This window comes from Oryx dammah, unplaced genomic scaffold (genome assembly GCF_014754425.2).
Source record: "Oryx dammah isolate SB20612 unplaced genomic scaffold, SCBI_Odam_1.1 HiC_scaffold_2, whole genome shotgun sequence".
Classification (NCBI taxonomy): domain Eukaryota; kingdom Metazoa; phylum Chordata; class Mammalia; order Artiodactyla; family Bovidae; genus Oryx; species Oryx dammah.
In genome coordinates this window covers 193,780,860-193,806,759 of record NW_024070186.1, presented here as the reverse complement: position 1 = coordinate 193,806,759, position 25,900 = coordinate 193,780,860, and the positions used below count along the sequence as shown (strand labels likewise).

General features: G+C 47.6%; 1 protein-coding gene across 1 annotated transcript; it reads left to right on the top strand.

Annotated features, from left to right (window-relative positions):
- The first annotated feature begins 2,022 nt into the window (after positions 1 to 2,022).
- Positions 2,023 to 25,629, top strand: ARPC1A (actin related protein 2/3 complex subunit 1A). The gene is made up of 10 exons (XM_040263199.1): positions 2,023 to 2,178; positions 7,823 to 7,915; positions 10,115 to 10,219; positions 15,759 to 15,981; positions 18,264 to 18,371; positions 19,927 to 20,139; positions 22,446 to 22,521; positions 22,736 to 22,929; positions 23,745 to 23,835; positions 25,231 to 25,629. The coding sequence occupies exons 2-10, from the start codon at positions 7,852 to 7,854 to the stop codon at positions 25,267 to 25,269; spliced, it is 1,113 nt and encodes a 370-aa protein (XP_040119133.1). The 5' UTR covers positions 2,023 to 2,178; positions 7,823 to 7,851; the 3' UTR covers positions 25,270 to 25,629.
- The last annotated feature ends 271 nt before the right edge of the window (positions 25,630 to 25,900 follow it).

Below are 25,900 nucleotides of genomic sequence, written 5' to 3'. Positions count from 1 at the left end.
ACTGGCTTCACCCTAGTCTCTAAGTTCCTTGAGGACAGTGGAATTTCACCCACCTCTTCTGCACACTGCACGAAATGCCTGACGATACGTGGCACTTGGTGAATACTCATTGTTTGATGACTTGAAGCTCGATCGAAACCCCAGTCTAGTCCTATTCCTATGTCCACTGAGGGGGATGGGACAAGACGGCAGAGTAGCAGGACCCTGAGTTCACTGCCTCTAAAGAGCTCATCAAAATTACAACTAATTGCTAAACAGCCATCGATAAAGACGACTGGAACCTACCAAAAAAGAGATCCTACATCCAGACATAAAGAAGAAAGCACAATGAGACAGGAGAGGCGCACTCTTGATAAAATCAATTCCAAATGAATCAATAATGCAAATGAAATCATCCACAGCACTGTCCAACTGCTCCCTTCCTCCTGTTCCCCATTTCTAAGTACCAACTTCCCTGGAATTGATTTTTTAAAGGGCACAGTCCTCATATTGGATACTAGATTAGGGTCATCACAGTAGTCTAAAAACCACACACTAAGAATAACTTGTGAAGTGAAGTCGCTTAGTCGTGTCCGACTCTTTGCAACCCCATGGATTGTAGCCTACCAGGCTCCTCTGTCCATGGGATTTTCCAGGCAACAGTACTGGAGTGGATTGCCATTTCCTTCTCCAGGGGATCTTCCGAACCCAGGGATCGAACCCTTGTCTCCTGCATTGTAGACAGACACTTTACCGTCTGAGCCATCCCAAGGTTCTTACACCAGACCATGATGGGATTAGGGGGCGATGTTCTGGACTAGGAATTATGTCAGCATTGCCACTGATTTCCATCAAAATCTTCCCGGAGTCTCAAAAACCTCTGGCCCTGTTTCCTCAGTTATAGAACATGATGGTTTCACTTAAGAGCCCCTGAGGAACTAAGAGTCTACCATCCAGAATGGCTCATAAAATATGAAAGAAAATGCATCGAATGGTAAGCTTTGTTTAGGCCGAAATGCAAAATATTAACTCAAAAGATAGAATCAATGATGAACTTTAAAATGTCTCATTGTTACTCTTCTGGGGCTAAATTATTTCTTACCTTGTCATTTATCATAGTCTGGTATTACTGATTTGTATGTGTCCCTCTCATTTACCCAGCCTATAAACCCCTTCAAAGAAGGAACTGTCCTTTGTAAAGAGGTGGGCTCTAACTAAAACACTGATGGTATTTTGACCCTGGGTAACAACTCTACATACTTCCGGATTCGTTCAACTGACTTGGAGACATAGGAGGAATCCTCGCTTCCACGTGCGGTCCTTCCCCTGCCAGGATGCTGTCTCCAGGAGGGAATAATTAACTGAAAATGATCTTTCCACTCTCATTGTGCCCTAGAACGCCCTAGGACCAAAGATAACTATTTATTCCAGGGCATTAGCGCTGAATAAACAGCCCCGGAGAAGACAGTATGTGTGGCTGTGAAGCCGGGAATCTGACAAGTTCACTGTGGTGAACATCACCTGAGAAGTTTCCGGGTCAACCGCCCCAGGGACAGGAGAGCTGGTCCATAATTTCTGACTTCAAAGGCAGCCAGTCTGGTGGAAAGAGGGGTTCAGGTCACTGTCTTCCTGAGTTCGGGGGACGGCTGAACTCCCCCAACTCCTAGGTCCTGTGGCGCCAGCTGGGGAGCAGGGAACGATTCTGACCCAAGAAGGGTAGAGAACGTTCCTTGGAGAGACCTCCACAGAGGGAGGGGGGGCTCTGAAGTGAGGAGGGGAAAAAAGTAGGGATTTGTCGGTCCGTTTGGCTCAAAAGGTCCCAATTCTCAGGAATTCATTCCGTGACCAAAGCACTTGTGAAAGCGCCAAGGCTCCACACTTCGGTCCGCGAGTCTCAGGACATTTTGCGAGCAAAGCACTGAGGCCCACGCTGCCCCGCCACCAGCGGCCAGCGGTCTCTAGACGCAAACTCCCGCGAAGCCGCCCGACCCTTCCCCGCAGCGCGCGCGCCCCAGGACGCGCGTGCGCCGACAGTCCGCGCCGCCGCGCCGCGCAGGCGCCGTGGCCACTTCCGGGAACTGTCAGCCGCTCCCTCTGGGCCTCGGTCCTCCGCCCGCGCCCGCCGGAGCCTGTTCGCGTCGACTGACCAGAGTCCGCGAATTCACCGCTCCGAGCCCGTCCGGACGGCCCCGATCCCAGGTAAAGGGCAGCAGGGGCGAGCTTCGGGCCCTGCTGGCCTCCCCTGGCCCGGGCCTCGCTCCCGATCTGTACCTGCGGGGGCAGCAAGGCGGGGGCTTAGGCCGCGGGGCCCGGAGGCGGCGGGGAGGGGCGGGCCGGGGGAGGGGGCGGGGAGGCGGTGTTCTCTGAGCGGCCCGCCGAGCCCTGGGGTCCCCACACGCCCAGATCCATCTCTCAGCGATTTCCAAGCTCCGATCCTCCTCCAATGCCAGCATGAAAGATTGCTTCTCCTGCGCTTCCATTGTGGGCAATTTTCACAGGCGCTAAAATTGTAGTGAATGGGATCACCACCCCCACCCCTATCGCGCGTCGCGAGACACAGTTCATTCCTTTCTTCAGCGTCTAGAATAGGGTCCCTGAGCGCAGTAAGCGCCCCTGGAATGTCTGTTCCTGTCTAGGGCAGCCCTGCATCCTTCAGCTATAGGGGGAACCTTTCCGAACCTGCGAAGAAGCCTCCCCCGAGTTCTTTAAGAATCTCCCCGCTTGAGTGCCGCCTTCCCCTAAGTCATGGTCGACCCCTGGCGCTCCTAGTCCTCCGTGCAACCTTTAGCACCTTTCTCATTTCTAATCCTCGAGTCGGACTGCCCAGCCTCCCTCCCATCCCGGCACCATCACTGCTTGGATGACCCTGGGAAGATTGCTCGTCTGAATCCCCGGTTTCTCATCTACATTAATAAGATCCTTAAGGGGTTTCTGAGGCTCCAGTGAGCTTATTTGTTCCTTAGTATGTGCTCAATTAAGTTTTATTCGTGCTTCTTACATTCTCTGTGTGTCTTCCCTTCCTCTTCTACCCTTCTCCCCCCAGATTTGTGGACCAGAGAAGTGTCAGATTTATTTATGTTTCTGGCCCCAACCTGGTATTGCTCCACTGCTGGGAATATGGTAGGCCCTTTAATACACTGTGGGCTTCCCTGGTAGTTCAGATGGTAAAGCATATTTATCTCCTGCCTGCAATGCAGGAGACCTGAGTTCGATCCCTGGGTTGGGAAGATCCCCTGGAGAAGGAAATGACAACCCACTCCAGTATTCTTGCCTGGAAAATCCCATGGTCTGAGGAGCCTGATAGGTTATAGTCCATGTGGTCGAAAAGAGCTGGACACGACTAAGCGACTTCATTTTCTTTAATACATTGTAGTTTAGAATCTTTTATTATAAAGCCATCTGTTTTCATACTGGGGCTTTAGAACCAGAAGGCAGTGCTAACCTACTTTTATCTAATTCAACTCCTTGCCGAAATTACCTAAATTATGCTAGTTCTGCCCTCTTTCTTTAATCAGTTTTTAAATCTAGCCTTTTTACTAAAAGACCCTGGGTGTTTCAAGTATCTATTAAAAAAAAAAAAAAAAGGAGAGAGTATCATTCAGGAGGATATTTTTGCCACGTGAGGGAGTAGGTGTTAGTGGCTGCTTCTACCTCAAAGTATTTGGAGACCTTCCAAGGTTAATTCATCTGCTTATCACAGTTAAAGGAGGGGATCATCTTGGAAAAATAAATCTCCTGCTAGGAGGGAGAGGATCAGTAATTCCATCTAGTTAACTAATCCTGTGCCGAAACAGGTTCTGCCTAATGAGGTTTAGTCTGCTGGTTGAGGCTGGAATTGGAACCTGTCTCTGAACATTGTAGAGGGTGTGGTGACCTTGTCAGAGTACCTGGTATTGTTGGGTTGGGTGATGAGAGCAATTAAAAACTGGATGAATCACAGTCTTGAACACTGACCTTAAGTAGGGAACTGACATCCCTACTGTACAATTACTTTAAAGCTCCAGGGCCAAGAAGGTAAAGCCTGTGTAGGTGTTTCCAATTCAGAGGGTACTCCCTGGAGTGTATTTCTGGGGCTGGTTCAAAAGCCTTGGGTCAGAGGGAGAAAGGGAACTCATTTACTGAGTATCTCTTTGGCGGTAGGCTTTGAACCGCATGTGTTCACGTGTTTTCTCATTTAATCCTCCTACCACTGGCCTTGCGATGTCAGTTCTATGTCCATTTCACAGATGAAGAAAAATGAGTTTTGGAGATAGCAAGTGACTTGCCCAGGATTTCCTGGCTAGTGTGTGTCAAAGCCAGGATTCAAACCCAGGTCCCCTTGGCTCCACTGCCCATGGCACAGGTGATAGGTGGAGACTCAAGTGGTAGGTAGAGAAAGGATCTGAGGGATGGAGGGGTCCCCTGGAGTCATATCGTGCTACAAAGAAGTCATTCTCTCCCTTTCCATGCTGGCCATTAAAAGGTCATCAGTAGAAGTTTGTTAATATCATCACCTTTTTTGTCTGTCCCTTTTTCTTCTCTCTGTCCTCAATAAGACAAGCTTTTTTTTCACTTAAGTAGAAATCACAGTTTAGAAATGATAATTATCACCCTAGGACAGAAGGTTTCTTTTTCTTGGTGGAAAAAAAAAAAAAAAACCCAACCTGTCATTATTCTGCTTTCACTGGGTTTCATGAACACATGCTGTGTTCACTGGTGGTGTCTTATGAATTGGACGAACATGAATGTTGTCTTGGTCTACAGACTTAAAATAGCCACATGATTATAGAAGTGCAGGTCCTGAGTGTAGGTCCAAATACGGAACCTGAATGATATAACAAAATTAGAAGTGCAATTTTAGAAGTTAATTATGCCATTGAGTAAATGTTTGCCTCTTTTGAAGGCTTTGCTCCATTGCTTATAACCCTGAGTTTTAGAATGAGAAAGCCTTTTTCTGTGCCTTTTCTAACTGTACACAAAATGTGTGCTTTTATTGCATGTAGAGATTTACATTAAATTATTAATTTGCAGGTCATTTTTTTTTCAGTTTACAAATGAGCCTACAAAATGTGCCATATAAACTAAATTGCTTTTAGTTAAGGATATATTTGTTACATATCTTTATATAATGTTATTTTGAGTAACTGAGTAAAGCCTTTTGTAATGGGTAAGCATCAGAGAAAAAGAATTACGCACTGAGCATCTGGAAATTTATTTTTCAGAAGAAATGTAGGCAGTCTCACTTGAATTCATTAAAAAAATTTAATTTTCAGTTAGAGACTTCATCTGTGAGTTGCAACTTGCAGAACATGGACAAGGGGAAAAAAATGAATGATCTTGAACTTCCCCGGTGGTCCAGTGGTTAAGAATCTGCCTGCCAGTGCAGGGGACATGGGTTTGATCCCTGGTCCACAGAGCAGCTAAGCCCATGCACCACAACTACTGAGCCTGCCTGCCACGACGACTGCAGCCTGTGCGCCCTAGAGCCTGTGCTCTGCAATGACCTGCTCCCCTCAACTAGAGAAAGCCCTCCTGCAGCAGTGAAGACCCAGCGAAGTCATAAATAAATAAATAAATAATTTTTATTAATTACCTAAATATGGTCATTCTTAGAATAGAATGGAAAACACTGACATTTCTCAGCCAGTTCAAGATATCAGATGTTTTATTTAAGGGTATATTTATCTCTTTTTGACCCTTGGACTCCTTGACAACAATTAGCAGAGGCATTTCCTTTGCTTTCCACTGAGATTGATTTCTGCTTTGTCTGCTGAATTCTTATTGTTCACCTCATAACCTTCTGGTGGCCTTCCCATTCATTTCCTGCTTGCATCAGAATTCCTGTCTCACATTTCTGTCTCCACCCTAAGTTGACTTGACTTGCACTTAAAGCATAGAATCTTTAGTGCTGTGAGACTGCCTCTTAGAAATGATTTTAAGTGGGGGGCGGGGAGGGGGCCTGGCTGCTTTGAAAAAAATTCTATTTCAGGTAAAGGTTACTTCATCAGTCTATCTAGATTTGGATGCCTGTAAAACAGAGAATTTGATATGATTTTTTATTTAATGACGTTTCACAAACTCTGCTTTTCATTTATTTAGTTACAGTAACAAGTTTAGAGGATAAATAACAAACACCTGCCTAATCTTCACCAGTTGTTAACATGTTGTCACATTAGCTTTTATACATCTACTTTGTTGTCCTGAAGGAATGAAAATAAATTACAGAGGACTTCATCGCTAAAGGCTTCATCTCTATCTCCTAAGAGAACTTCCCCGGTGGTCCAGTGGTTAAGAATCTGCCTGCCAGTGCAGGGGACATGGGTTTGATCCTACCTGTGGCCAACCGTTATCATAGTTGGGCTTCCCAGGCGGCGCAGTGGTGGAGAATCTGCCTGCCAATGCAGGAGACTCAGATTCCATCCCTGGGTCAGGAAGGTCCCCTGGAGAAGGGAATGGCTGCCTTCTCCAGTATTCTTGCCTGGAGAATCCCATGGACAGAAGAGTCTGGCGAGCTACCTTCCATGGGGTCTCAAAGAGTCGGACATGACTGAGCGACTAACACACACCATCATAGTTAAGAAATGGAAAATAATTCCATGTTATGTGATGCTACTGCTGCTGCTAAGTCACTTCAGTCGTGGCCGACTCTGTGCGACCCCATAGACGGCAGCCCACGAGGCTCCCCCATTCCTGGGATTCTCCAGGCAAGAACACTGGAGTGGGTTGCCATTTCCTTCTCCAGCGCATGAGAGTGAAAAGTGAAAGTGAAGTCGCTCAGTCAGGCAAGAGTACTGGTAGTCTAACTTCAAATTTTTCCTATTTTACAAAATATATTTTTGATGGCTATTTTAAAAATGTAGATTTACAGTCAAGTTTCATTTATCAGATTTGGTTTTTATAGCTCATTTAATCTAGAACAGCCACCCCCAGGGACTTCTTTGGTGGTCAGTGGTTAAAACTCCGAGCTTTCAACAGAAGCAGCAGCAGTTCAGTCCCTGGTTGGGGAACTAAGATCCCACTGCTGCGCAGTGTGGCCAAAGAATTTAAAAACTAAGCGTACAATTCAATGACTCTTTTTAAAAAAAGAAAGAATTGTAAAACAGCCACCCAACCCTGACTCCCACCTTTTTTGAATAGTCCAGGTCGGTTCTTTTATAGGATGGCACACATTTCTGGTTTTAACTGTTCCTGCTTTATGTTATTTAAGTCCACTCTCCTTTATTTCCTATAAACTGGAAATTAGGTCTAGATCTTGAATGGATTTAGCATAAATGTTTGGCATAAATATTTCATAGGTAGGTTCACCATCTCTTTTATTACCAAGCTTCCTCATGGTAGCCCTGTGTCCTGTTTTCATGGCACAATTATTAACAGGGCCCGTTCTGCTCTCTTGGAAGTATTAAGTAGTCACTACTTATAAGTGGTGATGTGCACTCCAAACTGCCTCCCTTCAGGAAGCCCGTCAGATTATATTGTCCCACTACTTAATGATATTAAGATAGATTACTTGGCTAAGGTGGTGACTGACAGATTTTTTTTTTTTTGTAAAGGCATGGTTTTTTTTGTTTGTTTGCAGTTAGTAAATAATCCATGGGATGGTCTTTTGAGACCGTGAATATCTCATACCCCAACAGTCCTTAACTCATGGTTTTAGAGTCCTTTGATGACCTTTGACAGAATAAATTCCACAGTGGTGGTTACAGTGCTAACTGTATTTAAATGATTAAGATTTTGAAGTTGAGATTGATTCTCTTTTTAATGAGAGAATAATGTTTTATTTATCCCCAAACATTTCAGGATCCCCAGACAACTTAAATATGGGTTGCCTACTATTTTAAATGCTTTTTTCTGTTTCTTGTTGCAGCTTTCTATCCTTTGAAAACACTAAGAATAATGTCCCTGCATCAGTTTTTACTGGAGCCAATCACCTGTCATGCCTGGAACAGGGATCGTACCCGTAAGTATTCCATTGACTTGGCTCCTTTATCTCGGTGCCACTGATTCTCTTAGATGTTGGCATTTTGAAGAATCACATATTTCAGTGTCATATGTAAATGGGGACATAGATCCAGAGAGCTAGGTCAATCAGCTGGGATTTTGATGAGGATTATTTTGAATCTGTAGCTTCACTATCTCTTTTAAAGCAATTCAGACTTGGTTTACTTTTTTTTTTTTTTTTTAATGAATTTATTTATTTGGCTGGGCATGTGGGATCTTTAGTTGCCACATGTGGGATCTAGTTCCTTGATCAGGCATCAAAACGGGGTGACCTGCACTGAGAGCACCGTCTTAGCCACTGGACCACCAGGGAAGTCCCAGTTTGCTCTTATTTTTAAATAAATCTTTGGCACATAAACAGTATACTTCAGGTTGTTGTTGAATAAAGTGAACACCTAGATATGGGCCTCTATATGGATATTCTGGAGAAGGCAATGGCATCCCACTCCAGTACTCTTGCCTGGAAAATCCCATGGATGGAGGAGCCTGGTGGGCTGCAGTCCATGGGGTCGCTAAGAGTTGAACACTGCTGAGCGACTTCACTTTCACTTTCCACTTTCATGCATTGGAGAAGGAAATGGCAACCCACTCCAGTGTTCTTGCCTGGAGAATCCCAGGGACAGGGGAGCCTGGTGGGCTGCTGTCTGTGGGGTCGCACAGAGTCGGACATGACTGAGGCGACTTAGCAGCAGCAGCAGCCTCTGGATATTTGAACCATGGCGGAATGGTGAATCTAGAGCTTCTGCTTTGTGATCACGTCTTAAAGCTTCACAGCTTAGTTTCCTATAATTCTGTCTCTACTGTCTCATCTAAAAATAGGGTTTTGGAGTATTTCCAATTATGTTTAATAGAAACATAAGTTATAATTTTTCTCATTTAAGCTAGTCAATATACTCAGTGTCTTAAGTCAGAGTTTTTTGTTATGCCACATTCTAATCTGAAACGTAGTTTTCAGGTTTAAATTTGGATTTGGATTTTGAAATCCCTACACACATCTTGGAGATTTAAAGAAATATGTAACTGGCTTCCAGAAAGCACTTAAAGTCTTAGAATTCTAGAGCTAGGTATTTATTCCGTAGTTTCATCTTTAAACAGATGTGGCTTTCCTAAGGAGTGAAGAAAAGGGGATACGATAGATGAGGGAGCTGTTAAATGATTGACCTAAAGTTTGGGTCATAGACTTTAATTTTAAGAAATCAATTTTTATTTTTTAAAAACGGATGAACTAGAAAGGAGAAAAATATTGTATAAGTTCAAAAAGTCCATTATATATGTATATTCTTAATATTTTAGATTGGTCGAAGAGATTTCTCTTAAAAACAGATTTGTATTTTGTGATTTATATTGGCTTTATTGTAAAGAAAAACTTCATTTTATCAGTAGAATCAAAGGTATTTTTCCTTAATACACTAGTGGTTCCTGTTTCGGTTCGTGATAGCAATAATAAGAACCTACAAGCTATTTGCAGTGTTTCAGCAAGTCTACAGAAATTAAATATTTATCATTTGTAACATTGGACAGGTAAACTAAAACGTCAAATATTTTACTGTGGACCAAAATCGTATCAGTTAAGTACAGCAGCATTGTTTGTTTGTTACTGGTTAGAATCCTTAATTGACAGTTGTGTATGTTTCTAATAAAATGAAATTTTTAGTTTCTCTTTAAAACATTTTAAAATATGGGCTCCAAGTAGAGGTAAAAATAATAAAGGAATCAATTCTTCAGGGGCCAAAATTGGAAACCGTTTTCTAGAACTGCCTTCCCATTCCTTCCTTCAGTCTGTTTTTAAAATGCTCACTGTAGCAATTCCCTGGTGGTCTAGTGGTCATGCTCCAATTCAGGAGGTGCCGATTCAGTCCCTGGTCGGGGAACTAAGATCCCACATGCTGCCTGACATGCCACCCAGCGAGGCCAAAAAAAAATTTCTTTTAATAAGTAAATAGATAAATAAAATATCCACTGTAGGAATTCCCTCGTCATCTAATGGTTAGTACTCCATGCTTTCACTGACAAGACCTGGGTTCAGTCCCTGGTCAGGGAACTAAGATCCCCACGAGCCATGCGGCACAGCCTGAAAAAAAAAAAAAAGCCTACTGTAACAGATACCTTTCTTGGTGACAAGTTCAAATATTAACCTTTGACTTTTTTTTTCCCCCAGAGATCGCCCTTAGCCCCAATAATCACGAGGTCCACATCTATAAGAAGAACGGGGGCCAGTGGGTGAAAGCCCATGAGCTCAAGGAACACAATGGACACATCACAGGTAAAGAGAGTGGGCTCAGGGCGGCATTTCCCAGCACTACACACCCTCGTAGACAGAGAGCCTAGTAAAGTAAGTCAACCACCCTACTCAGAGTCGCGCAGCACTTCCTGAGCTGTCTTTAGAAAACTTGAGAAAATGTCCTAATAGTCACCTCGGTTTTGAAGTGTGTCTCTGAGTCCCGCTGGTACCCAGAACTCTGCTAGTGTTACTGAAAACACAACCTCTGGGGACTAAACAGCTTAGATAGAGATGAGACGTGAAAGCGAAAACCAGACAGCACGTCAGCTGGGTGAAGCTGCCAGCCAGGCCGGGTTCGCAAGTCCTGAGGGAACGCCGTGTCTTCCAGGACTTTCCTGTATGTTGTTTTTGGGGCGAGGAAGAGATTCCAAAATATCGAAAAGGACAAAGAGGAGTGTAACAAATACCCATATTCCTGCCACCCAGAGTTAGCCACTGTTTATCTTTTTTCCTGTGCCAGAAAATTTGGGAAACCAAAGATTAGATTATAAGAAGCGTTATTCTAGATAATGGTAACGCACCCTCTCAGCCCCATCCCCATTCCTGTCCCCCAGAAGGCAGTCTGAAGTTTGGTATGACATTGTCCCCGTCTGTTTTTTATAGTTTGACTTGCATGTCTATGTGTTATCGTTCAGTCACTCAGTCGTGTCCACCTCTTTGAGACCCCATGGACTGCAGCATGCCAGGCTTCCCTGTCCTTCACTGTCTCCTGGAGGTTGCTCAGACTCATGTGCATTGAGTTGATGAAAGTGAAAGTCACTCAATGGTGTCTGACTCTTTGCAACTCCATGGACTAGTCCCTGGAAGTCTCCAGGCCAGAATACTGAGTGAGTAGCCATTCCTTCTCCAGGGGATCTTCCCGACCCAGGGATCGAACCCAGGTCTTCTGCATTGCAGGTGGATTCTTTACCAGCTAGGCCACCAGGGAAGAAGTATGTAGGTGGAGGTAGATCTAGTTGATTGCTTTTACCCGCTGGTTAGCATTCCATGCCTCATTTGTTTACTCATTCCTGCACTGAAAAACATTTATTTCCACTTTTTTCTTGTGACATTGAAGTGCTAAATTGAGCGTGCCTAGGAAGATCTCCCGGAGAAGGCAATAGCACCCCACTCCAGCACTCTTGCCTGGAAGACCCCATGGATGGAGGAGCCTGGTAGGCTGCAGTCCATGGAGTCGCTAAGAGTTGGACAAGACTGAGCGACTGCACTTTCACTTTTCACTTTCATGCACTGCAGAAGCAAATGGCAACCCACTCTAGTGTTCTTGCCTGGAGAATCCCAGGGACAGGGGAGCCTGGTGGGCTGCTGTCTGTGGGGTCGCACAGAGTCGGACACGACTGAAGTGACTTAGCAGCGGCAGCAGCAGGAAGATCTCCGTCCAGGAGTGAATGTTTGTCTCTGGGAGACTTGCTGCACCTCAGGGCTATGCAGATCTTAGCCTTGTCAGGTGTCGTCAGCTCGCCTTCATCCCACCTGCCCTGACAGGAGAGCTGGTCTGCCCAGGCTTGATAGAGTCGGACTGGCCAGTGGGTGAGCGGCGGTCTCTCTCTGAGTTGTATTTCCCTGGTTCATAGAAAGGTTGCTGCTGCTGCCGCTGCTGCTGAGTTGCTTCGGTTGTGTCCAACTCTGTGCAACCCCATAGACGGCAGCCCACCAGGCTCCGCCATCCCTGGGATTCTCCAGGCAAGAACACTGGAGTGGGCTGCCATTGCCTTCTCCACATGGAAAGGTTGAGCGGCTGTTTACTAGCCACCCAGGTTTTCTTTTTCATGACTTCACTGTTCATAACTCCTAACCACTCTTCCGTTGAATTTTTGTGTCCTTTTTTCTTGTCAATTTGTAAAAGACTGGATCTTAAAGCATTGGTTCTGAGGCAGATTCCTAAGTGTGCAGTAATGTTCATCTTTGACAAAAACTCTCAATGAATAGCTGGGGAAAGGTAACATCAGAGCAGTGTTAAGAAAGCGTCAAGCAAAGGAGAGAGAAAAATGGAGCATTTTTACAAAGGTTTTCAGAACTTGGTGAACCGTTTCTTGATGCCAGATTTCAAGAGAATGTATTACTGTGCTGGGAAATCCTATCTGACGGCTTTTTTTTTTTTTTTAAAAAAAAAAACATACTTATTGCTGTGTTCGGGAAGAACTCTTTATTCTTTGACCCTTAACTACTGTAGTTTCTTTTTTATCCTGTTTTCTGGCTGAGTGATTCAGCCTGTTTTCTTTCAAGAGTTTGGCTAAGCGCATCCAAACTTGCTCTCCATAACATTTCACGTACAAATTTCTCACGTCTGTCTTGAGTCTCCCTTCTTCTCGCAGTACTTTTTGCACTTAAGTGGGCAGCACAGGGACTGATGGTAAATGTTTCTTTTTTTCAATTGGGACCCTTGAGTTTTGCCTCTGGTTCTGATTAGCATAAAGATATCCTTCCCCCATCAGAGAAAAACAGCATATTTTGACCTTCTGCACCCCTTAGATTGTGTCCCCAGCAAAAACTCATGACTGTCCCTTCTGGCTTTGACCAGTGATTTGTGTGTGATGCCAGTCAGGGGCCAACTGGCTGTATGACCAAACTAGCACCAAAGACATAATTTCTATTTTGGTTGCTGTTTCTTTCCCACGGCCTTATTTCTATGAGGTTTGGCCTATTTCCATTAACTCCCTTTGCCGGTGGCCTTGCAGCCTAAAAATAAGCACACTCATATTTTAAATTGGAATTTTAACATTAGGAAATACTGAAAAAATGAGAAAAGGCCAAGATGAAAGACCAAAGAACTAGCCAAGAAAGTGAAATAGTTACGTCCTTTCTCTCCCCTGCTTCTCCTTTGGAATCCTTTGAACTTGGGCCTGTTTTCTGTCCAGATGCTCAAATGACATTTTTCTTTTTTAGATCTGAAAAAAAAACTGTTGTTGGAAAAGTCTAAATATAACTCTGTGGCAGAAGACCAAAGATCAGACATACTTTCTCAGAGAGATAGTAACTATGGAAAAAGAAAATGCCCCTCTGAAGTTTTTTAGAAGAAAAATCCGCTCAATAATAGAGAGAGGAAAAGAATATGGCATGCATCAAAGGATGGCAGAGTTCTGGTGTTTTTCTTTGAGTTTATTCTTTTTTGTTAAATATTTGATCACCATCTCTTTTTTAAAAAAAAGATTTTACTGTGGACAGTTTTAAACAGATGGCATATAAGAGAGTAAAGCAATGAGCCCCTATATACCCATCACTCAGGGTCAGCAATTACCAATTGGTAGCCAGTCTTGTTCTCAACTCACTTTCCTTCTTTCTGTTCTGTTTTCAAGCACATCCCAGACATTGCCTCATCTCATATTTTCAGTTCCTGTCTCTAAAAGATAAGGATTCTTCAAACAATAAATAACCAGTACAGTCGGTTGTTTTCATTGGCATCCTCATAAGGTACACACATGGTTGTGATTAACTGATGTCCCTCCAGTTTACGGGTTCCTTCTTTCTTTTCCTTTGCTGTGGAAACTTGAGAGATCGGGTTGTCTATCTGCCGTGTTTCCCAGAGCCTGGGTTTTGCAGACTGCAGGCACTCGGTGCTTCACAGGTTTCTTTGTCCTCTGTTTCCGTGACTCAGTAGTTGAGGTTAGGAGATGGCAGGTTGATGAAGGAGGCACGTAACGTCAGGCCACCTTTCTTTCTGTGATGTTAGCGACTGTTGATGATCTTTATCCATTAATTTAGAAGTGGCTGCGCCGTGGTAATACTCTCTAGCATTTCCTCTCTATTAAGCGGAATGCATTTATAAAGGAGACGCTTACCTTCACCTACTGTCTGGTTATCCTGGGATGCAGTTTGTAAAGGAAAGACGGGACAGATGCTCGAGTCCTTTCCTTTTCTTTTGAAGTCTTCTGATGGCAGGAAAACAGGAAAAAAAAGACGCAGCACTAAATTAGCAAGAGATGAGAACTGGCCTTTTACTGACCGTTTGCCTTCCTCACTTTTTAACAAGTATGTGTTTTTGCATTACATTTCTGGGAATTTATCACAGATCATTTTAACCAAAGCAAGAAGGTATGTGCCTTAATCTTCATGCCGATTTTATCTATTCTATTAATAATGTGATTGGAAACCAAACATACAAAAGGATGTTTTGGGAAATTATTGTGATGAGATCAGTGTTCTAACATAACGTATAACCACTGCTAATTTACTGAAAGCAGAAGAAAATGTTTGCCATGATATTAGTGTCATTTGAGGGAGGAACATGTGTAGATGTGAGATGGAGTAGAGCTTTTTTTACTTTCCTCTATGTCCCGTTGTGATGTGTATCTTGTGATAATATGTGGGTTTGCTGTTGTAGTTAAAAATAAAAATTTAAATCTAATAAAGAGGGCTGCAAAGCTAACCTGTAATGAATGGATTTTAAATCAAAAATGCACATCACTGAGAATAAACTCCCCCATCTTTTTCCCTTTAGTGGTATGAATAATTGAGCTGACTACTCCGGTAGGTGAATGAATATAAACTCCTCACACTCCTAAAGTCACTGCGATTTATGACTAATGGAGACTTTGATTCTTATTTTTTCATATAACTGTTAAGAATGTTGATTATTTTTAAGGAAATACCTAAAATAAAAATTTATTAGTGGTATTTCTATAACTTTAATATTAAATTATGTTTATAGAAAATACTTCATCAGTAAGTATAAAATGGCTGAGTCATAGCAGATTTTACTCTTGGTGTATAACAAACTGACCTTGACTTTGGGATCCTTCACAGAGGCTTCCCAGGTGGTACGAGGGTTCCACTAGTGGTAAAGAACTTGCCTGCCAATGCAGGAGACTTAAGAGAGGGGGGTTTGATCCCTGGGTCGGGAAGATCCCCTGGAGGAGGGCATGACAACCCACTCCAGTATTCTTGCCTGGAGAATCCCGTGGAAAGGGAGCCTGGCGGGCTGCAGGCCATGGGGTCGCAAAGAGTCAGACATGCCTGACTGAGTGTGAGCAGTCCTGACTGTTTAGGACTCTTCCTAGTTTAGATACAAAGACACTCAAAAACTCTCACAGAACCTGTATCATATAGGAAAGGTATTTTGGTTAGTTTAAATAGCAGCTACCTTCAGAAGAATCACAATTGATATTTTCCCCTCTCTATACTGAAGGTCGTTCACTCTGTACATTGCTTTATTTGAATGTCATATTGTAGACTTTCAGTTAATAACCGAGGTCTGTTACTGCATAAGTAAAGGTACTTTCAGACCAAAAGGAAAAACCAATCTAGTAATGAGGGAAGACATCAGAATTCTAAAGCCATGGGAGTGGGTGGTAAGAATGCCCCTGCTTGGTTTGGAAGCTCCACGGTTATAGAGCTCTGTTCTGCGTGGCCTCCAGAGGATCCTGAGCCACAGAACTTTGCAGAGGAGCGTCCTTGCCTTGGTGATCAGGACCATTGGTGGGGAAGGACGGGCTGGGGAGGAAGGTCCCAGGCCCACCTGCCAGTGGCCTGTCTGTCGTTGCTGGCCAAGTGGAGCAAGATGCCCACCACTTCTCACTTGCAGGTATCGACTGGGCTCCCAAGAGTGACCGCATCGTCACTTGCGGGGCCGACCGCAACGCTTACGTCTGGAGTCAGAAGGATGGTGTCTGGAAGCCAACCCTGGTGATCCTGAGAATTAACCGGGCGGCCACTTTCGTCAAGTGGTCCCCGCTAGAGAACAAGTTTGCCGTGGGCAGCGGAGCACGACTCATCTCTGTCTGTTACTTCGAGTCTGAAAATGACTGGTGAGCACCATCCGAGTATTTTTATTTCTGTCTGTGGAATTGTACATTTGGACCGCTGTGTCCTCGGTGACTTCTTGAGGCATTGGGTACAGGCTTAACTATAACTTCAGCTCTTCCACATCCAGAGATTTTTTTTTTTTCTTTGAAATTCTCCATTCTGAGCATTTTTCCTTCTTCTGAGTACAAGTCCAGTCTCACATCTTCCTCACGTTAATATCAAGCTGTAGTTCCCATGTTCTGATCTCCTAACTTGTTTTCTTTAAGATGCTACAATTCTTCTCACTCTGCACTGTCTACATTGTTATTTTCTTCCCCTGATGTATATATATCATAAACTTGAAAGAGTCCTCATGCCCTAAGGAATAGTTTTTTTTTCCCCTATCTCTATTAACTTTAAAATATCTAGAATTCCTACAGAGAGTAGTATTCTCCTGTCTTTAAAGTTTGCTAATGAAATCTGTGTCCTGGTAAAACATTTTACTTATCTAAACTGTTGAAGTAAAAATTGACCAAAATCTCAGAAATAAATCAGCCTGTTGTACATTCTTTATACTGTAAACCACTCATAGCTGATCCCGTCAAAATACCCAGGTTTATTTTATGGCTAAGTAACTGATTTTAACTACTCCTTCCTGCTCACTTTGATAAGGAAACTGTTCTGCTCTACCCGGCACGGCACGTGTTCAGAAAGGGTGGTAAATAGCCTCCAACATGGAATTGTCATTTAGTGTGAAACTGGCAGTGTTTGTGTTTGTACTAAAAATAGCCGAGTACACAGTATTCTTCGTGTGTCCCTGTCTGAGACAAGGAAAGGAGGGGATGGTCATGTTACATTTTGTAGTTTAGTAAAACCTCAGAAATTTTGATCGTCTGTGAATCTGCAACAAGACTGAATTATGAATTAAAGACTTGCGGCCTTTCTTTCAAGCCCCTGTTAAAATAAGGATAACAAAATACTACCTGCAAGAAATTGTTCAGAAGGTTCACTGTAACAGAGGAGAAGCAGCATTTGGCATTTTTATTCACTGAAAACCAGTTTCAGTGCAGATAAATTGGGCTCAACTGTAGGACACAGTAGTGTCCCTTGAACAAGACACGTGTTCAGTGGAATGTCTCAGTTATGGCACGATGTTTCACTGGTGGGATGCAAGTACTCTTAAAAAAACCTCTAAAAGCCTTTAATGTAAAATAAATGGCACAAAACACGTCAGAATGCTGTCTGTTTTCCAGAAAGGCCCCTATGAGAAAGATTCTCTAGAAAAGTAACCTAGCATTCAGCTCAAGAGTGAGTCTCCCAGCTCCTGAGTAATAGAACAAGATTGGTTTTTAAGCAGCAGTTTAAGGATAGAAATTGAATTAGGCCAGAATAATGACTGATCTTAGATATAAATAAACTATTTTGGGGTTGTTGTTTATTTTTTTTAGAATCTTTTTTGGCATGTGGAATCTTAGTTCCCTGACCAGGGGTTGAACTCATGCCCCCTGCATTGGCAAGGAGGAGTCTCAATCACTGGAATACCAGGGAAGTCCATACATGTTTTGAGTTGAGCTTCAGAATTAGGCTTCCCAGGTGGCTCAGTGGTAAAGAATTCACCTGCAATGCAGGAGTTTCAGGAGACCCAGGTTCAATCCCTGGATTGGGAGGAGCCCCTGCAGAAGGGCATGGCAACCCACTCCAATATTCTTGCTGGAAGAATTCCATGAACAGAGGAGCCTGGTGGGCTACAATCCATGGGGTCACAAGAGTCAGACATGACTGAAGCAACTTAGCACGCATGCACAGAGAATTAGCCAGAGGCTCATATTCAGCAAGAGGTTCTACTCATTTCTTGACTTTTCTGTGAAAAAATAAATCTGCAGCTTCACAGAGACTTAGAAAGGGAAGGAACAAATCACTGAGTTATTTGTAATAAAAATTTAAGTGATGTCAAACCTCCATTTTTATTCCTAAGGTTAGAGTCACACGTAATCTGAAAGTCCATAGTGGGGGGCAGTGGTACCAGAATTAAATCTACAAATACACTCCCTGACGAGGGTCCCCTGGTAGCCGGGAAAGTTCAGAACCGGATGTTCCGGTGAAAATGTCAAAGGGTGAAGAGGAGCAGAAGGGCCGCTGAGGGTCCCCCTTCCTTGCTTCCTTTATAGACACACCTCTCCAGCAGAAGCCCGGCGGCCCTGTGAGAGCCCTGTGGAGCTGGTTTCACGTGGTGCATGTCTGTGGGTCATCTGGGGACGGTTGCTTGATGTGTGGGTAAACTGAAATGGGTTTTCTCCTTTTGTAGGTGGGTGAGCAAGCACATTAAAAAACCCATCCGCTCCACGGTCCTCAGCTTGGATTGGCATCCCAACAACGTCTTGCTGGCCGCGGGATCCTGCGACTTCAAATGCAGGTGGGAGCAGGCGAGGGTTGGCGGCAACCTTCAGCTCCTCGTTCTCCATCCTTCAGCAAGTGTTCATGTGGTTCCTTTCCTTTGTAAGGGACTGTGCCAGGCCCCATGAAGCACTCAAGAGATGAAAGGAGCTTGTGATCTAGAAAAGGAGTGCCAGCAAGCGCGGAATCAGGAGGCAGAAAGAAGAGGGCGAGGAGGGGCAGGTGGAGGGGCTGCAGGGGCCAAACCAGGAAGTGTCCTCCGGCAGAGCATCCCCGGGCGGCAGGTGGGGGGTGCAGGTGCAGGCCCCCCACCCCCACAGGTCGTTTCTCATCTCACAACCCTGGCAGCAGACTCAGCGCGTTCCAGAGTGAGGCTGAGATGAGCATCAGGTCTGAACAGGGCGCTGCTGGGTTCCTCCTCAGTTGAAGCTCTTTATTTCTCATGAGCATGGGGCTGGAAGAAACAGGGCCACTTTGCTGAGAGCTTTAAGGATCATACAGTGTAATTGCTTTTTAAAGCTGTTCTTTATCAAGAAGGCTTTTTTTTCCCTCCCCCTTTAGCCAAAAGAAAAGCAAATATATGTTGCTTCGTTATTCGCTGGTTTGTGGGTTGGGACATGGGGGTGCAGCTTTCTTTAGTAAGCTGTGTGGAGACATTCCAGAAAACCTGTCTAGTGATTTATATCCAAGAATACCCAAGTTCTTTTGGTTTGTTTTTTTAAGGATGTGTGTAAGAATTCGGCTGTGGGATAAGAGGGCGGTAGCATCAGGTGCTTTGGGGAAAATGCTGACCCTCCTACTTGAGAAGCAGTGTAGCAGTTAGGGTTCGGAAGTTTTCAAAGAGAAGCTGTACAAGGAAATGGCACTGGAGGGCGAAGGGACTAGAAAGACCGACTCCCAGCTGTCTCCAGCCCTTCTGCTTCCCACGTCTGGGTCAGAACAGCCTCCCACACAGAATTAATTCTTGGAATTAGAGGAGACCGATGACCCGAGGCTGTAAAGGACCCGCCTTCATCCCAGACGAGCCCTGCCACCAAGGCTGGATGATGACACTAGGGAGAGCTTGCCCCCTCAGCCTCCCTGGCCGCCCTTGGCTTTCTCTTGGGATGTCCCTTTCTTTCTTCAAATGAGTTAGCACCAGTGGTTTCCTGCAGGGCTGCAAATCGTTTCCTGTCTCCTGCCGTTTTTCCGTGTGGGCTTCCTGGACCGCTGTTGTTGAGAATGATGGTGGTAGCCTCATTTAGCAGAGTCCGCCGTGGGCTGGGGAGGGGCAGGCAGGACAGCAGGGTCCTCCCCCAGATGCCCTCCAGGAGGGAAGGGAAAGGGCTTCTGTGTCCTGCGGATGCTGTGCCCGAAGAGCGTGCCACACTTGTACTGGCATGGAGGCAGCCGGCTGAACCTTCTCCTTCCCGAGAACTGCGTGGGAACTCGCCCGTCGTCAGGGTTTGGGTTTTGCTGAGTCGGCACCTTTGCGTCTTGGGGTGCCTGCCAGCAGCTGCCTGCGGCCTGTTTCTAGTAGTACATACGGATGTTTTAATCCCCTTTTTCCTTCTCTCCCTGCCCTTAAACCACAGAGTGTTTTCTGCCTACATTAAAGAAGTGGATGAGAAGCCAGCCAGCACGCCCTGGGGCAGCAAGATGCCTTTCGGTCAGCTGATGTCCGAGTTTGGGGGCAGCGGCACCGGCGGCTGGGTGCACGGGGTCAGCTTCTCGGCCAGCGGCAGCCGACTGGCCTGGGTCAGCCACGACAGCACCGTGTCCGTTGCTGACGCCTCAAAAAGCGTTCAGTGAGTGTTAGCCTTTGTCTGGGCTTACAGAGGAGCGGCATGGGGTCTCTTCACAGCTGGCCTGAGGCCACCCGGCCCTGGTGCAAGTGCAGGACATGAGCGGAAAAGTCCCAACCGGGCTGCACAGCAGCCTTTAAAGTCACCTTCGCACGTTTAGATGGTCCGTCTGGGGAGATTTTGAAGACTCAGGTCTCCCTTCCAGAAACACTTCTTAATGGAAATGCCCGTCATGAATCCTCCGAAGGAGCCTCCTGGTTTGCTCCTGGTCCCAGAGTTCCTTCGGGTGGCAATTAATCCGTCCCTGAGAATGCCTCACAGCATGTGAGTGTCGTCCCACAGCCTTAGATGAAGTGGGAGATGTGTTCTTCCTCTCTGTGGTCGGTGGGCACAGCTCCATTCACCCGGGGCCTTGGTGACAGCCGACCCCTGGGAGCCAGCCCACCCAGGGTGCGTGCTGGAGTGGCCAGGGTCGCAGCGACTCGGGGTGAGGAGGCCCCAGCTCAGCCCTGAGGAGGGCGTCCTTCAGAGCTCGCGCCTGCTGCTTGTGCCTACTGCTCGTGCCTGGAGGGCAGAGGGGGCGACCGCAGTCCTTGCTGCTTATGAATCTCCGTTCTTTTCTGGCGCATCCTTCCATTGGCAGCTAGAGGGAGCCAACCCATAAGGGTCTCCTGACCTGGCACCCTGTTCCGGGAAGCCGTCACATCTGACTCCCCCTGCCCCATGGCGGCAACAAGGTGATGTTTCAAGGAGAATGTTTTTTTTACTACTTGGATTGAACTGGTTGGTTTTTGTTTTGTTTTTACATTTTTTTAAACATCCCCGCTGCATCTTAAATTACATCGTCTTCGAGACGATTTTTCTGCACGTGTATAGACACACACATCTTTTCATTTTCAGCGCCAATGGGATTATGCTGTGCATCCTGTATAGCAGTTTGCTCCTTGTCCTTCAGTCATGTTCTGATGTCATGGCTGCTTGCTTTCTGTAGTTCACTGTAACACATAATGAGCTCTGAGCAAATGCTCACAAGCCCCTGTCTACCTCCTACTGGCTTATTTGCCTTTTCCGGTGCTGCAAGTCAGATTACATCCTTCACCCTTCTCCATCTCAGACATAAGTATTTCATGTAGTAAGAGCTAGGTAAGCCACAGGAAAGCCTCGGATGAGGTGTTAGGACTTTAATCCAATGCCAGTCATGCTGGCGGAGGAGGCAGTTGGAGGTTGCAGGGGTGGCTTTCACGTGGAGCTGGGTGACCTTCCCTGGTGGCTCAGTGGTGAAGAATCCTCCTGCCAGTGCAGGAGATGCAGGTTTGATCCCTGGGTCGGGAGGAGCCCCTGGAGAAGGAAGTGGAAACCCACTCCCGTGTTCTTGCCTGGAAAATCCCATGGCCAGAGCCTGGCGGGCTGCAGTCCATAGGGTCACAAAGACTCAGACATAACTGAGCACAGCCACGATGCATTTCTGGGGCATTTGATCCTCCGTCAGTCAGCACGTTTGCTGCTCTATCTATCATTTCTTGGCAGATGGCCACGAAGCATACATGTGCCCACACACATGGCCCATTCATGTGTGAGGTCCTGGCTGGCCAGCGCTGTTCTGTTCGTCAGTGGCCATAGCTGCAGCCCCGGTGCCTGACGGGCACAGACTGGACTTCCATGAATGTCTGTGGTCCCCGCCCACTCAGAGCCCCTGTGAGCACAGACGAGGATGGCGTCAGAGAAAGGCCTTCAGTCGTGAGTGACAGTGACAGTCAGCTCTAGGAGGCCAGAGGGGGAGCCCTGCAGGCTGCAGTGGCGCCGGAAAGCTGCCTGTGGGGCTGGTGAGGCCCAGGCTGAGTTTCAGAAATCAGGGTGGACTTCAGCTGGGCAGGAGGAGGGCAGGCGGGTAGTAGGGAGCCAAGGCCAGGGTGACAGAACCAGGAGGGGTGGGCACAGCCAGAGGGGCAGAGGCCCCTGCTGCTGCAGGTCACCTCGGGGCTCGCCCTGCTGGAGATTGCTGGAGGCCACAGGGCTTCTCTTAAAAAAAAAAAAAAAGATTTATTCACTTTAATTATTTGGCTACACAGGGGCTCAGCTGCCGCATGTGGGACCTAGTTCCCTGCAGGGGATCTCATCCGGGACCCCCTTCATTGGGAGCACGGTCTTAGCCACTGGACCCCCAGGCAAGTCCCCACAGGGCTCCTCTTAGGAAGTGTCCGTCCTTCATGCTGTGACGCCCCTTGAGAACATGTCCCCTGTCACCCCCTGTGTCTGACGAGGCTGTGTGGCCCGTTCCACCGTGTGTTAACCGGTGTTCTCGTGCTCAGGGTCTCAACTCTGAAGACAGAGTTCCTGCCCCTCCTGAGTGTGTCTTTCGTCTCAGAGAACAGCGTCGTGGCTGCTGTAAGTATTTCTCTTATTTTCCCTCACGTGCCCTGCGTTTCATTCTTGAGACCAGGAACAGACCGTGCGCTGAGGCTGTGTGCCCTGAGGCTGAGGCACAGGGAACAGCAGCCTCGTGGAAGGAACGCTTCCAGAGGCCTCTGTGGTGGGACCGTGCCGCTGGGGGAGCTGGGGGGCGGCCCCGCAACCCAGCCTGACCGCTCCCCCGTTTCAGGGCCATGATTGCTGCCCCATGCTCTTTAACTACGACGACCGCGGCTGCTTGACCTTCGTCTCCAAGCTGGACATCCCCAAACAGAGCATCCAGCGGAACATGTCGGCCATGGAGCGCTTCCGCAACCTGGACAAGCGGGCCACGACTGAGGACCGCAACACGGCCCTGGAGACGCTGCACCAGAACAGCATTACGTAGGTGCCGCCCGCCCGGCCCGCCCAGGGGGCGCCGCTCCCCTCTGCTTCCTGACGGGTCCCGTGACGGCCTGTGCCCTCCGCCCGGGCGACCCTTCAGGAACAGGGTGACAGGAGGCTGTAGCTTCCCGACTGCGGGCCCTTGTTTCCAGCTGGTCACAGAGAGCCAGCTCCACCCGTACCCCGTAGTCAGCCTGTCCTCCACACGCAGAGCACGGGCCGTGCCCTCAGGCAGCCTCTTTCTTCTGAGTCTCACTTTCCCAGAATCGTGACAGGAGACCGTCCTGAACATCGTGTTCCTCTCGTAGGGAGCGCCCGGCAGGAAGGGCAGTCAGACCCTGTCTGAAAAGTGACTGTACTTGGCATTTCAGTCCTAGATTTCAAGTGATGTGTACAAGTAAGATCATTCCATTAGATTCTCAGCAGCATCACGGTGGACCTGAGGAGCCAGGTAGATTTCAGTCATGCTTCAAGAGGCCTCTAGTTTGTTCAGAAAGCCTGTCCCGACTGTGGCCGTGCCCGGCCGCTGCCCCCCCGGGGCACGCGCTGTGTGGCCCGGATCGCCCTGCTTCTCTTTACATCCCTGAGGTTAATGCCCATCCTTAACATTTCCCTGTTGGCAGTCTCTTTCTTTTCTGGATGCCTGGTAATAAAAGTCATCTGAGCATTTTCTGAGTCAGGTTGCCACAGACTAATAGCCACAGGCACCTTAAAGGAACTGGTGGACAGTTTCCTGGAGACGCCGACGCGCGCCGAGGAGGGCTGGAGTGCCCGTCCACCACGCCCCTCACAGTCTCGCTTGTGCTTCCTTTCAGTCAAGTGTCTATTTACGAGGTGGACAAGCAAGATTGTCGCAAGTTCTGCACTACCGGCATCGACGGGGCCATGACCATTTGGGATTTCAAGGTATTGTTGGTGCCTCTCAGAACACGTCTCATTGGTGCCTAAACTCTTCTTGTGAGAAGACTGTTCCCTGTGCCTTTAACCCAGCCGTCTCCTGCAGCGCAGGGCAGGAGCGTGGCGCGCTGGGCTGCCCCCGGGGGCTGTTAGCCGGAGAAAGCCGCTCCGTCTCACTGAGGTGTCCGCACAGTCCCCGATGGGGAGGCAAGCGCTGCTTTCGCAGCGGGCCTGGGGTTGGGCCCAGCCTGGTCGAACTCTGTAGCTCTGTTTTTATGATCCACACCAACTCCTCTAACCAGCACTCGCTGCCGGCCTTCAGGTGCTGGGCCCGGGGGCTGGCCCTGAGGATTGGCCATGAAAGGCCCTGGAAGGACTCGTCTGGCAGGAGAGAGAGGAGGACGGGGTCGGGGAGCTGGGTAGGGAGGAGTCAGCACCTGTTTTCCCGCTGGGGAGTGTGGGGTAGGGGGTTGCTGCACAGACTGCCTGAGCGGCCTCTTCAGGTGGGTGGGTTTCAGGTAGAAAGTGGTTTGGGCTGCGGGTGTCACCGTGGGCCGGGCAGAGGCCTCTGGAGGAGCCTGGCATGTCTGCAGGCAGCAGGGGCGACTCTGGAACCCACTTGGAGAGGCGCCGCTATGACGTGTGGGCGGCCTGGGCTCCGGGTCTAGTGAACAAGTGACCAGGACGTGCCTCCCGCTATGGTGGGGGGTGGCCAGGAGGTTCTGGACCAGTGAGACTTAGGGGGCCAGATGGAGGGATGTTGTGAGTGAGGGACAAACCCCAGAGGCTTCTGTAGCCTCCAGCTTCGGGGTTGGGCGGGTGGCGGGGAAGGTGAGGAGCCGGGGAGGAGAGGCGGACCAAACCTGCAGAAGTGAACTGTTCACAGAACTCTGCCGCTGCCTGTCGGGCTTCCACGACGATTGATGTTTCTGCCCCTACAAGTCTCTCCCCCTTGTTACCTTCGCTGCTTTGGGGCGGCCGCACCTGTGTAATTAGCTCCACCTGGGCAGGTAGTGCCACCCTCCTTTGATCCCTGCGGCCAACCTGCCTTTCTTGTGCACACGCGAGCGTGTCCTCCTCTGTGATCCGTCCCTCTGTGAGCCCACGCTCAGTGTTGTGTACCCGACTGGCTGCGTGGGGATTACAGACGTGGGAGTGCCTGCCATCGGGGCACTAGAGTGCGGGGCCAGCGACACAGATGATAAGCACATACGAGCCTACTCTCCTGGGGTGTGCCCGGAGCCTGTCCCCAGGCCTGGGGACGAGGCAGCGCACGGCCTGGAAGGACCAGCAGGGGGCGCCCTGCCCTGGCGTGTCTGGTCTCCGAGGCAGGTGGGGTAGAGGGTGAAACGCCAGGCTGGCCAGTCCCCAGTGACGACCCGTGTTCTCCCCGCTGCTCCCCAGACCTTAGAGTCTTCCATCCAGGGTCTTCGGATAATGTGAAGCTGAGCGAGCCTCCAGACCCAGCATGAGGACGGACCGGCTGCGCCGGGGCAGCGCTGCTGTTGCACGGGGAGGGGAGCCCGCCGCCAGGAAACACTGAAGACGCACATGGCGCAAACCTCGTTGTGTGTTTTGTTTGAATATAATTGGTGAAAGTGTTGGTTTTTTTAAAGCAGCAGTGATTTGGGTTTTGTTTGGGGGGTTGTTTTGTTTTGTTTTGCAATTTCATTCCATTCTTGACCAAAGCTTCTCCTTAAGTAGTTTATTATGGAACGTTGTCAACACTAACTTAAAGGAAGGGGTGGGGAGGTATGTAAATTGTCTGCTAAAAAAAAATTAAATAAAAACACTGAATATGTTTCTGGTTTTTATACTGTTTGCATTTTTAGTAGGGAAATGTGGGTGAATTCTTTGTCAGACTAGTGAGTTTGGGGGGTAGAATCTTAGACTTAGTTTCCTGAATTGAGCCATCTGGTATACCCTTCAACCAAAAGAACCATTTCTCTAGTGCAGTCCTTTAGCCCGGCAGGACTTGGGCAGAGGAGGCACCCTGTTCCCAGCTCGTTTAGAGACGGCAGACAGACAGACTGACCTCCCTCTGCCAAGCCGCCTCTTCCCTGTGGGTGTGGTG